This window comes from Puma concolor, chromosome A3 (assembly GCF_028749965.1).
Source record: "Puma concolor isolate L17-30 chromosome A3, mPumCon1.1.hap2, whole genome shotgun sequence".
NCBI lineage: Eukaryota > Metazoa > Chordata > Mammalia > Carnivora > Felidae > Puma > Puma concolor.
Window position 1 is genome coordinate 35,417,480 of NC_141669.1, and position 13,771 is coordinate 35,431,250.

At 39.1% G+C, this 13,771-nt stretch overlaps 1 protein-coding gene across 1 annotated transcript in view; it reads left to right on the forward strand.

Annotated features, from left to right (window-relative positions):
- MTA3 (metastasis associated 1 family member 3) overlaps positions 1-13,771 on the forward strand; it is a 146,907-nt gene that overhangs the window by 87,916 nt on the left and 45,220 nt on the right. Inside the window, exon 7 of the mRNA XM_086700470.1 lies at positions 9,735-9,837. Coding sequence (XP_086556596.1) covers positions 9,735-9,837 — 103 coding nt within the window. The remainder of the gene's footprint in view (positions 1-9,734; positions 9,838-13,771) is intronic.

Genomic DNA, 13,771 nt, shown 5'->3' on the forward strand with positions numbered 1-13,771 from the left:
ATCATGACCTGAGCTGAAGTTGTACACTTACCGGACTGAACCACCCAGGCACCCCAACCTAAACTTTTATAAAAACATAGGAGTTCTTCCATATGTTCTTCTCTCTCTTTACCTTGTCATACTTCTAAGAAAATGTATGCAGAAGAGTTAAATCAATAGATACTCAAGATAGAGTGTGAGAATTGTACACGTTGGTGTCCGTGGTGGCTGTGAATAATGCCAGGCTACAGTCATCTGTGTTTTCCTGAACTTAAGTGCCAGGAAAAGTCAGTCAATAAAGATTAAGCTTGAAGAACAGAACGCCATGTCTGCACTCACCTGTGTTTGGAAATGATTTTGAACAGATTGAGAGTAGTGAATCAGTTTATTATAGGTTGAGAGATTGCATTCATTGATGTTCTCATCTGTGCAAATCAGTTTATCTTCCAGAAGGAATTTTTACATCTTTAGTCCTTAATGTTTGATGTTAGACTTATATCTCTGTACCTAATTGTTCACTAAACATTTTATTCCCCCCCCCCCAAAAACCTTGATGTTTAAAATTAATAAACAGTGCTGTAATGAGTATAATGGATAATTTTGTGCTCTGGATATAACTGGCAAATAAAGTAGAATTGCTGAGTCTTAGGGCATGTATGTCTGAAATTTTATACAGAATGCCTAATTGTCTTCCAGGTAGTCATTGACAGGTGGTGGGTTTTTCCCTTGTTTTAATTAAGGTATGATTTATACATAGTACATCCCACCATTTTTAGTGAGCAGTTCTGTGAGTTTTGGACAAAAGCCTATGTTCCAAGTGAGGTAGTTCGGCAAGTCCATCCGTGCACAGGCCAAAAGCCAGGAAGGTCCTTAGTGCTCATGTGTGCGTAGGCCCCCAGCCCAAGTTCCGCATCCCCTCAGCAGCCTTTGTCACTCCTTCCTGAACCCCAGTCCCTCCCATCTTTGAACTGTGGAGATCAGTCGTTCATGTTATCTTTTATATTATTTTTTATTATTTGACTTCAGAAATTTTAAAATCAACACTCGGGTATTGATTGTGTGGTTCTCCCTTGAGCACTGAGCATACACCCTGATGTATAGAAAGCCTAGAAATTGTGTATTGCTCATGGAGAGATAAATGCTGAACCAAGTCATGAAGTTGGGATGTTTCAAGTAACAGTGGGCAGAAGAATCAGATCATGGAAACTCACAAGTTCCTGTTATCCAGAAAACTATTTAAATATGGTATTTACCCCTGAAAGGCATAAAGTCTGGTTAGTGTGATGTTATTTGGAAAGCATATCTACTTAGATTAGCATTTTTTTAATTTTATTTAAATTTTTTTTTTAAATTTACACCCAAGTTAGTTAGCATATAGTGTAACAATGATTTCAGGAATAGATTCCTTAATGCCCCTTACCCATTTAGCCCATCTCCCCTCCCACAACCCCTCCCGTAACCCTCAGTTTGTTCTCCATATTTATGAGTCTCTTCTGTTTTGTCCCCCTCCCTGTTTGTATTTTTGTTTCCCTTCCCTTATGTTCACCTGTTTTGTCTCTTAAAGTCCTCATAGGAGTGAAGTCATATGATTTTTGTCTTTCTCTGACTGACTAATTTCACTTAGCATAATACCCTCCAGTTCCATCCACGTAGTTGCAAATGGCAAGATTTCATTCTTTTTGATTGCCAAGTAATACTCCATTTTGTGTGTGTGTGTGTGTGTGTGTGTGTGTGTGTGTGTGTGTGTGTGTGTGTGTGTGTGTGTGTACACTACCTCTTCTTTATCCATTCATCCATCGATGGACATTTGGGCTCTTTCCATACTTTGGCTATTGTTGATAGTACTGCTATAAACATGGGGGTGCATGTGTCCCTTCGAAACAGCACACCTGTATCCCTTGGATAAATGCCTAGTAGTGCAATTGCTGGGTCGTAGGGTAGTTCTATTTTGTGGCTGCACCAGCTTGCATTCCCAAGCATTTTTTTTTTTTTTTTTTTTTTTTTTTTTTTTTTAGAAAGAGCATGAGGCAGGCAGAGGGACGGGGTGGGGGGGAGGGGAGAGAGAGAGAGAGAGAATTTAATCAGGCTTCATGCTCAACACGGAGCCCCATGCAGGGCTTGATCCTATGACCCTGGGATCATGACCTGAGCTGAAATCAAGAGTCAGACGCTCAACCAACTAGCCACCCAGGAGTCTCTACCTAGATTAGAATATTTAAAAAAAAAGATTTTAGGAAACAAAATGATACATAAAATGCAATAATGTATTCTATGGTTCTTCTCAAACCAGACTTGAAGTTCTTATTTGTAAGAGGAATGATTCTTAACAGCTTGTAGCATTTGAAGAGTTGTACCAGTTCTCTGACAAAGGCAGACTTTATGTTTAAAAAATGTGACTAAATGTTCATTTATATAATTTATCTTTTATTTAATAGATTTTTTAAATGTTTATATACTTATTTAGAGAGGGAGAGAGCATGTACACATGAGAGAGAGTGAGTGGGGGAGGGAGGGAGGGAGGGAGAGAGAGAGAGAGAGAGAGAGAGAGAGAGAGAATGAGAATTCCAAGCAGATTCCATGCTCAGCATGGAGCCCAACACCAGGCTCCATCTCAGAACTTGAAATCATTACTTGAACTGAAATCAAGAGTCTAATCCTAGGCTTAAGTGAGCCACCCAGGCACCCCTCATCAACAAGTCTTAATTGCCTTTAATATAGTATTTCTCCTGGCAGTCTTTTGGGTGGGTGGTTACAAACTTTATTTAGGTAATGGAATCCTTTGTCCAAATGAAACACCCTACAATATGACCGTAAATAAAATAAGAAAAGCCTGGCTATTAGGGATGAGGTGGGAGAGAAGTCCCCATTGAATCTCTTGAGATACCCCAGTAACTCTCAGGATTGAGAGAATTACATGCTAAAGGCTGCTGTTCAGTGCTTCTTTCTGAGTCATGTCTCTTCATCATATAGTCAGAATCGCCAGATAAACCACACAGTTAGAGGTGTCTTTGACGAAGTCCCTTTGCAACATAGTATAACAATGAGGGCTCCACTGTATTTTCTTTGCTTCTTCCCAGTTTTTAGTTTTTAAAATTACTTTATTGCAAATTGTGCAATAATTTGCAAAGTGAAAGTGAAAGTGCAAGTAACTAAAAACAAAAAGTAGTCCCTTAGATCATCCCTCTTTGCCCATTGTTAAACACTGTTATTAATTTAACATGTTCTCCAGTTTGTTATGTAGCTACTGTATATATAGATCCATGAAATTGTATTCAATGTTTCATTGTGTAATAGGTGATAGATCCAAGTTTATCTATCTCTTATTATAGAACAAGTTTCCCTTCATTGTTCTTTAAAATACCCTCTGTGTGTGTGTCAGTGTGGGGAGGTGTCTCATCTCAGAGATTTTTCCCCCCTGACTGTTGAAGTTTTTCATCAGTTTGTCAAATTCTTCCCTCCAGATTTCATTAGAATTCGGATTGAAATTGTATTAATATTATTTATTCCTTTGGGAGGTGACTGGTCATTTCATAATATTGAGTCTGTTTCTCTGTCTCTACATGGGTCTGTTTCTGAGATTTTTATTCTGTCCCACTGGTCTGTTTGCCTGTTAATGCTCTAATAACTCACTGTTTTAATTATAGTGACTTTGTAGTGTGTGGTAATATCTGGTGAGGCTAATTCTCCTCTTATTTTTCCAAATGAATTTTATTATCAGCTTGAATCTTTCTTAAGTATGTCTATTGGAGTTTCAGTTAATTTAGAGGGAACAGACTTTTGATGGTTTTGAAAAGTCTTAATTAGAAATAAGGGATGTCTTTTTTTCTTTCTTCAAGGCTACTTTTGGGTCTTGTGGTTTTGTTTTTCTTTTTTCTTTTTTCTTTCTCGTTTCAAGTTATTTAACATATATGGTAAAATTGGTTTCAGTTGTAGAATTCAGTGATTCGTCACTTACATATAACACCCAGTATTCATCACAAAAAGTGCCCTTTTTAATACCCATCACCATTTAGCCTGTCTCCCACCCACCTTGTCCATCAACCCTCAGTTTCTTCTCTAGAGTTAAGAGTCTCTTATGGTTCACTTCTCTCTCTCTCTCTCTCTCTGTCCCTCTCCCTCTCTTTCCCTTTCCCTATGTTAATGTTTTTTCTCAATATAGTTTTAGTCATATAGATTCTATACATTTCTCATTAAGTTTATTTTTAAGTTTATAATTTGTTAGCTGTAAGTATTCATCTGTAACAAAGAAAAACACCACATTTTTCATCATAAATGAAGAAGTCACGTTGGATTCTTATTTGAGCCTAAAGCATTTAGCATATCCAAGATGTTTCATCTCACTTGTAATCAGGCAACTAACTAGATGCAAGATATAAAGAGCTTCCTTTTTTGTAAGTAATATATTTTCAGGGAAGAGGGTATAGGGTGACAAATGGGTATACCAACAGTTATAGTTCTTGTAGGGCTCCTGGATGGCTCAGTCGGTTAAGCACCAACTTGGGCTCAGGTCATGATCTCACAGTTCACAGGTTCGAGCCCCACATTGGGCTCTGTCCTGACAGCTCAGAGCCTGGGGCCTGTTTTAGATTCTGTGTCTCCCTTTTTCTCTCTGCCCTTCTCCTACTCGAGCTCTGTCTCTGTCTCTCTCTTTCTCTCTCAAAAATAAATAAAACCTTAAAAAAAAAAAAAAGGAAAATATGACATTACCATCATATACATAGCTAGTGCCTGTTTGCAGGGAAATTAAATACAGAAAATACCACACTCAACAGATGTTTAGGAGTTGCCAGAGTCTGTGTTTACTAACCCTTTTGATACTCTTGAGTGGGTACATTTTGACCAGTGGCCATATTCCAATTTGCATTGGCATGGGATATAGAACCTGAATTAATACCCCCAGTAGGTGGCAGCATCAACACCATGCCAGAATATATAACAGGCTTGCTTTGTTTGTGAATGTCTTGGGATTCTAAGACGTTGTTGTGGCATTTGTCTTGCTAGTGAATAAATCTTTTTGTAGTTTCAGAATTTAAAAATTCGCTTATGGCTACCCACCATCTAACAAACTCTTGAGATCTGGAAAGACCAGTATGTAGTTTGCAAGGGAAGATAAAGGTTTCTTTGAGATTTTAAATCTTCTGTTGCGTTTGAAATAACCACCTGGAGAATTTCCCATTGAAAAAGATGTCATAACGTGGGAAGTTTTAAATTATTATTTCACTGTAATACTGAAAATTTCAACAAAATCTTTTTACATATTCATTAAAATTTGTAACTGCAAAAAAGTATTATAGTAACATTAAATTAATAAACTAAAATGACTGTGGGTTTGTAGGTTTGTGCAAAACCTGGCAATAATATGTTTAGCTGAGTCACCTTGGGAAAACTAAACCCTCTAAGTTCCCATTTCCTCCTGTTTGTTTATTTATTTATTTATTTATTTATTTTTTATGTTTATTTTAGAGAGAGTGAGAGAGAGAGACAGAGCAGGAGTGGGGAGGGGCAGAGAGAGAGAGGGAGACACAGAATCCCAAGCAGGCTCCCTGCTGTCAGCACAGAGCCCAGTGTGGAGTTCGAACTCACTCATGAACCATGAGATCATGACCTGAGCCAAAATTAAGAGTTGGATGCTTAACTGACTAAGCCACCTGGGTGCCCCTAGTTAATTCTTTTATTATTATTCTTGGATTTGTGGTGGTTACTATTCAAATTATTTTATTGGCTTTCAAAGTAAATTTTGTGAAATTTAGCCTGTTGGTATACTTGTACAAAAATGATATCCTTAGGATTTTAAATCTTTCCTCTTTTTTAATCAAGTTATCTTCTTTGAAAGTTTCTTTAAAAGTTTTGTTTTATATAAACATAACTCCAGTTTTGTTTCTTAGTGTTATATTTTCTATTACAGCAACAAAAACATAATTTTTTTTTACATTATATTTTCTTTGGAATGGCACTGGATTTTTTATGTTCTATTTTTATTGTGCCATTCTAGTTACTTTTATATAGATATTTTCTAGTTACTTATTTTTTATAAGATATTTTTCTTGAGATATAACTGACACATAACATTGTGTAAGTTTGTGTACAGAGTGTTGATTTGCTGACTTTATATATTGCAATGCGATTACTACCTATAGCTTAGCTAACACCGCTATCACATCATACAATTATCCTTTCTTTTTTGTTGCAGGAACAATTAAGATCTAGTCTCTTACCAACGTTGAAGTTTATAGTATTATTGACTATAGTCACTATGCTATGCATTGGATCTCCAGGACTTACTTTTCTAGTAGTTGGAATTTGTATCCCAAAACAACATCTTTCCCTTTTCAATTTCCCTACACTCCAGCCCCTGGTAACCACTGTTCCACTCTCTGGTTTTTATGAGTATTGCTTTTTTAGATCCCACACGTAAATGATGTACAGTATTTGTCTCTAGTAACTCATCATTCCTTTGATTGATAACGTAAAACATTGGCCAGAACTTTGAGAACAATATTGAATAAAAATGGTGACTAATGGCATCTTTGTGTGTTTCTGAATTTAATAATAGCATGACAAGTATTGTACTCTGATGATTGGTGCAAAGAAAATGAATTGTGTTTAGAACAAAGAATATTTTCAATTATCCAGGAAAGAGCCTATAAGATGATTTCCATATAGCTTTAGTTCTTCAGAGTCTTTGAACTCTATTATGTACTTTTAGGTGATTATACTGAAGAAGTACTTTGTCTGAATTTTCTTTTTTCTTTTTCTTTTTCTTTTTTTTGTTTCTTTTCTTCTTTCATCCATATTTAATAGAAACCTTAAAATTTGAAGTAGTTGGAGGATTAGGGATACCACATTTAAAATCATTGCTAAATCTACATTTTTTTCAAAATTATGAAAAAATTTATGAAGCAAAAATAAAGGTGCTATATATACATTCATGTAATTAGTTGGTAAATACATTTTTTAAGAATTCAGAGATTAGGAAGATGTACGTAAGCTGGTGTGGGATGAGACTGGGACTGGACTGATTGCCTGGATAATCATAAATGAAAGAGTGAGGTGAGATTATTGCAATGACTAGCGTGAACATGACCAGTAGTCTTGGTCCCATCTCTGGCTCATACCACAGTCACCAAGACCATTCCAAAGATTACTGCACAGAATCTGATGCAGGGCTCAATCTCACAACTGTGATATCATGACCTGAGCCAGAATCAAGAGTTGGACACTTAACCAACTGAGCCACCCAGGCACCCCAAGATATGGAAAATTTCATTTAAATTTTTTTTTATTTTTTTGATGTTTATTTATTTTTGAGACAAAAAGAGAGAGCATGAGTGGGGGAGGGGTAGAGAGAGAGGGAGACACAGAATCCGAAGCCGGCTCCAGGCTGTGAGCTGTCAGCACAGAGCCCGACGTGGGGCTAGAACTCATGGACCGTGAGATCATGACCTGAGCCAAAGTTGGATGCTTAGCCCACTGAGCCACCCAGGCACCCCAGGAACATTTCTTTTTTAATTTTTTTAAATCTTTATTTATTTTTGAGAGAGAGAGAGAGGGAAACAGAGCATGAGAGGGGGAGGGGCAGAGAGAGGGAGACACAGAATCTGAAGCAGGCTCCAGGCTCTGAGCTATCTGCACAGAGCCCCGATGCAGGGCTTGAACTCACGAACTGTGAGATCGTGACCTGAGCCGAAGTCAGGCACTTAACTGACTGAGCCACCCAGGCACCCCAGGAACATTTCTATATTTATTATTTTGTTGTGGTTGTTGCTGCTATATTTTTGTTAATGTTTGTTTATTTTTGAGAGACAGAGAGCACAAACAGAGGAGGAGCAGAGAGAGAATGAGGGAGACACAGAATCTGAAGCAGGCTCCAGGCTCTGAGCTGTTAGCGCAGAGCCCAATATGGGGCTCGAACCCACAAACCGTGAGATCAAGACCTGAACCAAAGTTGTCTAGACACTTAACTGACTGAGCCACCAGGTGCCCCTGTTTAGAATTCTTACACAGAATTCTCTTTCTGCTATATGCTGTAGAATGTATGGGTGGGATTGAAATGTGTCAACTTAATTAACTTATATTTGAAACGTAAATACCAGTTTTATCATTACATTCTGGAGTATATAATGTGACAGGGGCTTAATACTGGATACCATCATCATTTAATCATCCTGTGTTATTTACCATTATTATCTTTCGTACTGTTATTATTTATCTTAAGTTTTATTTTTTGAAGATTACAGGGAAGTGTAATTGTGTGATTCTACTCTCAAGTTTCATACAGTTGGCAAATCTTTTGGCTTTTAACTGTGAGGTGATGTTGAATGTCTTGGCTTAGGTTGCTGAGAATTGTAAGCAACAAACAATGAAAACGAAAGTCCTTTCAAACACTTTAGATCTAGTACTCGCTCTGCTCTGCTTGTGCTTCTTTATGTTGGGGGTGGAGATTGGCTCTGTGGTTACCTGCCTTTGAACAAGGCAGGGCAAGCCCCACCCTGACTGCAGTGGCTGACTTAGGAGACTGCAGGTGGAAAGGCTGGGTCCCTGCCACCCTCCTCCACCCCTTTCTCCTGTTGAGCCTGATTCCTGCTTGCTCCTATGCTAGGACTGAGCACATTAGAGGCTCACAGCCTAGGATTGTCACCAGGGATGTTTAGCTTCAGAGTGTATCAGTCAGTGCAAGGCATTCTGCCTCATAAATCAAAAGCTAAACAAAGCCAAAATCAGTCCCCAGCCTAATAAGAAACCCGTAGCTGTAAATCGGACTTCCAGTTGCCTCCCACATCTCTTTTCCGTTACTATCCTTTGTCTTGACATTGAGTCCCGCCTGACAGTTCTATCTCCTTGTGAGAGATTCCTAAAATAAAGCAAGCATCCTGCGTTATTGTCAGTCTTTTCCTCAGCCCTGCTAGCATTCCTGCTTTCTGTTAATGCCGACGCTATGCATGCAGTTCTCAAGACTTGACATTTACCTGCTACACATGTCTCCTGTCTTTGCTCTCTGTCATCAGCGTCAGCACTATATTTTGTCTTCATCACATACCATTGCTAAGTGTGAGGTATGAAGTTTCCTTCTGGTCTTGCCACTCTCCTACTGAAAAGGCTGGTGCTTTTCATTGCCTCGAAGTAAAATCTGTGTAGAATCTTCAGTACTATGTTCGTAACCTTCTTTTAGTTATCTACTCCCATTCCCTTTAATGTGCTCGTGACAAAATGAGCTGTTTTTCTGTCACATCTTAAAGCCACATGACTTTGCTCACATTCTTATTTCTTACTTTAAGTCCTTCTCCCTGCTGGTGCAATCAGAGCCTTCAGTTCTTAGCAGAAATACCACACCCTTTATGACATCATTCCCTAGCTTGTCTGAAGTGATTCCTCTCATTGTCAGAATTTTACAGCCTTTTCTGTATGTCCTTATGACACGTTTCTTTTCGTTTGTATCATAGTTACTTACTTATGTGTTAGTTTTACCAGTGAAAGCGTCTCATAGCAGGCGTGCTTTTTGTTTTGTTTTTATATCCCTCAGCATGAGGTTTAGTGCCTCACACATGCAAGTACCCAGGAAATACATGTTACTAACTAAATGAAAATCTGCTGTGGTTGGTTTCGTTGTATTATTATCAGTGTTCACTTTACAAAATGTTGTCCATCTGCTGAAAGAATGTACCACATTTTGAACGCGGTAGTGCCCACAGTCCTCGACGGAATGCAATGGTTGCCTTGCTAAGTAACAAGACTCCATTTCCTTTGTTCTCGGACAGGAGAATCCGATGAGAGGGAACAGTCCAAATTGGAAGTTAAAGTCTGGGATCCAAATAGCCCACTTACAGATCGACAGATTGACCAGTTTTTAGTTGTAGCACGGTAAGTATGGCACTGTTGAGTCAAGAAATTTCTTTTTTTAAACATTTTTCTTTTTTTTAAGTTTGTTCATTTTAGTTGACAGCGCGTGCGCACAAACGGGGGCGTGGCAGAGAGAGAAAAAGAGGGAGAGAGAGAGAATCTAAGCAGGGTCAGCACACAGCCCGATGCGAGGCTCAAACTCACGAACTGTGAGATCATGACCTAAGCTGAGATCAAGAGTTGGGCATTTAAACCAACTGTACCACCCCCAACTCCAAGAAATTTCTTTTTGTAAGAATTTATAGGTGTATGTATGTTTCTTTCTTTGTATTCTACCTTTTCCATTGGTTGTATTCTTTTTCTAGTTAAGTAAGAAAGCCGAAATATGTATCATACCACTTCCTAAGTATGATTGTTAGTTTTTGTTTGAAAATATATTTATTAATTTACCGATTAAGAAAATAATAATTTCTTCTGGTAAAACTTTGGGCACTACAGAACAGTATGAAGATGAAATTCATCACCTGAATCCCCATATCTTTAATTAAAGCAGTTATCTCTTTTACGCTAGATGGGGATTGTTCAGGTGTCCATAATGATGTGCATCTTGCCTTCCTCTTACTGCACCCACGTATGAGGAGGGCCTGTTGCTAAGCGTATAACTTTCTTTGAGAGCCTTAAGCCTGGCTGCCTGACTGGCTGGCTCTCCTGCACTTGACCCACCACACACCCTTTGAGAAAATGAATGGGACAAAAATGTATTTTTAGGGGCGCCTGGGTGGCGTAGTCGGTTAAGCGTCCGACTTCAGCCAGGTCACGATCTCGCGGTCCGTGAGTTCGAGCCCCGCGTCAGGCTCTGGGCTGATGGCTCAGAGCCTGGAGCCTGTTTCCGATTCTGTGTCTCCCTCTCTCTCTGCCCCTTCCCCGTTCATGCTCTGTCTCTCTCTGTCCCCAAAATAAATAAACGTTGAAAAAAAAATTTTTTTTTTTTAAAAAATGTATTTTTATTGTTTCAATTATAAAAGTAAATGATATTCATGGCGGAGTTACTGCAAAGCAGCAAGTAAGTGAGTGTATCATAGCAGTGTAAATAGTGGAAAATTGGGGAAAAAAACCCCTAAGAATATGTCAACAAGCACTTGGTAAGTGAATTGAAGTATATTCAATAATGAAAATGAATTCGAGGGATATATAGCAAAGAGATAAATCTCAAAACTAATGTTGAGTGAGGGTACACACAGTATGATCACTTAAAAAGTTATACCATGAACAAACCATGTTTTCATTAATGGCCATATAGATGAATATGTATGTCATGTCTATGTATGATGTGGGAGATGTGTATAGGAGGCTCTAACAACATTTCTAATATTTATTTCCTTAAACAATGAATCAAGTCTGGCAAAATATTAGAACCCAGTAGATACAGATGTGATCACAAGGGTCTTCATTATGTTCTCTAATTTTCTGTTGAACTTTCTTCATGACCCAAAGGATAAAAGGGTCTCACCGCACCCTGACATGACAGCACAGTTGACGTGACAGCATTGTTCATGGTGCCTGGCACCATGGAAGTCACATGTCATGTCAGCAGCCAGGCGTTTGGACTCCAGCACTCAGACACCTAGCCACTGGTGCTCGGATGGAGACCTGATGTACATTGCTGGGGAAGCCAGTCAGTAGATCGAGGAGATTGAAGATTTGAGAGTGGAAATGAATCCTTGTTGGAGCCGCTGGCCTAGACTCCAGGCAGGTTACCCAGATCTGGGATTATTTAGTAGACATTGCAGTTTCAAATTTGGTTTTCTTTGTTTTTTCCTTTTTCCTTCAAGCCGGCATGAAAGACACCAAGGAGATGCACCTGGTGCCTTTTTCATTTTTTTTTTCTTTTTTTAGAGAAAGAGAGAGAATCTTTAATTTTTTTTTCTTTTAACATTTATTCATTTTTGAGAGAGAGAGAAAGAGAAACAGAGTGGAGTCGGGGAAGGGCAGAGAGAGAGAGAGAGGGAGACACAGAATCTGAAGCAGGATCCAGACTCTGAGCTGTCAGCACAGAGCCTGATGCGGGGCTCAAATTCATGGGCCACAAGGTCATGACCTGAGCTGAAGCCAGCCACTCAACTGACTAAGCCACCCCGGTGCCCCTAGAGAGAGAGAATCTTAAGCTGGCTGGATGCTCAGCACAGAGCCCGATGTGGGGCTTGATCCCAGGGCTCTGAGATCATGACCTGAGCTGAAATCAAGAGTCAGATGTTCAACCAATTGAGCCACCCAGGCACCCCCTCAGTTTTTGTTTTTGTTTTTTTAAATGGTCTAAAATACAAATTAAGACCATAATCAAATACCATTGCACATTCCACCAGAATGGTGAAAATTTGAAAGTGCCAAACATTGGTAAAGAGGTAGAGCAACCAGCACCCTGCTATTGTGGTGGTGCGAGTGTAAGTTGGTATAACCACTTTGCTCTCATCTGACCTACACATCCTTTGAGTTTCACTCCTGACTGTATACTCAGCAGAATTGCATACATACACCTGTGCACCAAAAGTTGCATATACAGATGGCATTCATGGCACTACCCAGAGTAGCCCCAAACTGGGCATTGATGTCCATCAACAACAGAGGGGGAGGGGGCATCATAGAAAGGAATGCTCCGTAGCAAGGAAAATGAATGAACGCCTCTATAACCAGTAGTGTGGGTGAGCCCACAGACATAATTTTGAACAGAAGAAGCTGCATGTGAAAAGAGTACATAGTATGTGCTTCTGCTAAGTTTTCAAATGAGCAAAACTAACCCATGATGTTAGAATCCATGATGGTGGTTCTCTTTTGGGACAAAGGAGAGATTACAGATTGGGAAGGAGCAGGAGGAGTCTACTGGGGTGCGGTTGCTGTACCCTGAGCTGGGTGTTAGTGACATGGATGGCTTCACTTTGCAGTTACTGCATAGCTGTGCAATGTGTGTTTTTATGCATGTGTGTTCTATGTTAATCAGAACATTAAAAAATTTTCCTCAGCTAACATGCTTAAAACACAACAAAGGGAGAGAAGAAATTAAAATAAAATAAAATAAAATACAACAAGCAGCAGGTCTAAACGTTTATTTCATGCTTTATGGGAAGGCCTTCTAAATCATCAAGTGAAAAAAAGTGTTGTGGTAATTGTTTTGTTTTTTAAGTGGAAATCTATTACATCTTGAGCCCTATTTATAGGAAGAATTGCTACAATTGATGATACCTCATTTCAAGGTAAAAATGTTCCTGGGATTTCACAATTTAGGCTAAAAAAAAGTGGTCAGAACTTGTTTTGCAGTAATAGTCAAACTCTGCAGCTCACTTACGTCTCATTTTTTGAGCACAGTTGAATACCAAATTGGTTGCTCCATGGCATTTCATGATAGATCTTTCCCTTCTTTATGGCACACAAATCACTTTTTCTCAATTTCATTATAATGACCCATATATAGTTAATTGGCTTGTCAATGCTTAAATCTTAAAGAAAATACTTTTCATTGGATATTTGATTCTCAAACATCTAAGAACTTGTTTGACTTTTCTTTTTTTTTCTTCTTCTTCTTCTCCATAGCACATACCCACCTGACAGCTATATTTGTTATTTACCTGTTTTCCTGTGTAAAGAAAAGTCTTGACCAAGATGAGCCCCAACCATAAAAGGACATGGGAAATAATTCCCCACTGCCTGTTTAGGGGATTACCTCCTCTCTCGGAGGCCATTACACTCAGGAATGACGACTTTCTGAGACTGCTAGATGCTTAAGAGGTTTGGTTTCGTAGTGTGCTGTCCCCCTCTCTCTTAAGTCCCCGAGGCAGATTGCCTAGTGCAGTCCCCTCCGGGGGATCCTCCCTAAATGACCACACCAAGAGCAAGAAGGAAACGAGCTCCCCCCCGCCCCCCACCCCAGAAAAGAACTGTAGCAGAGACAAACGTAGTGCAC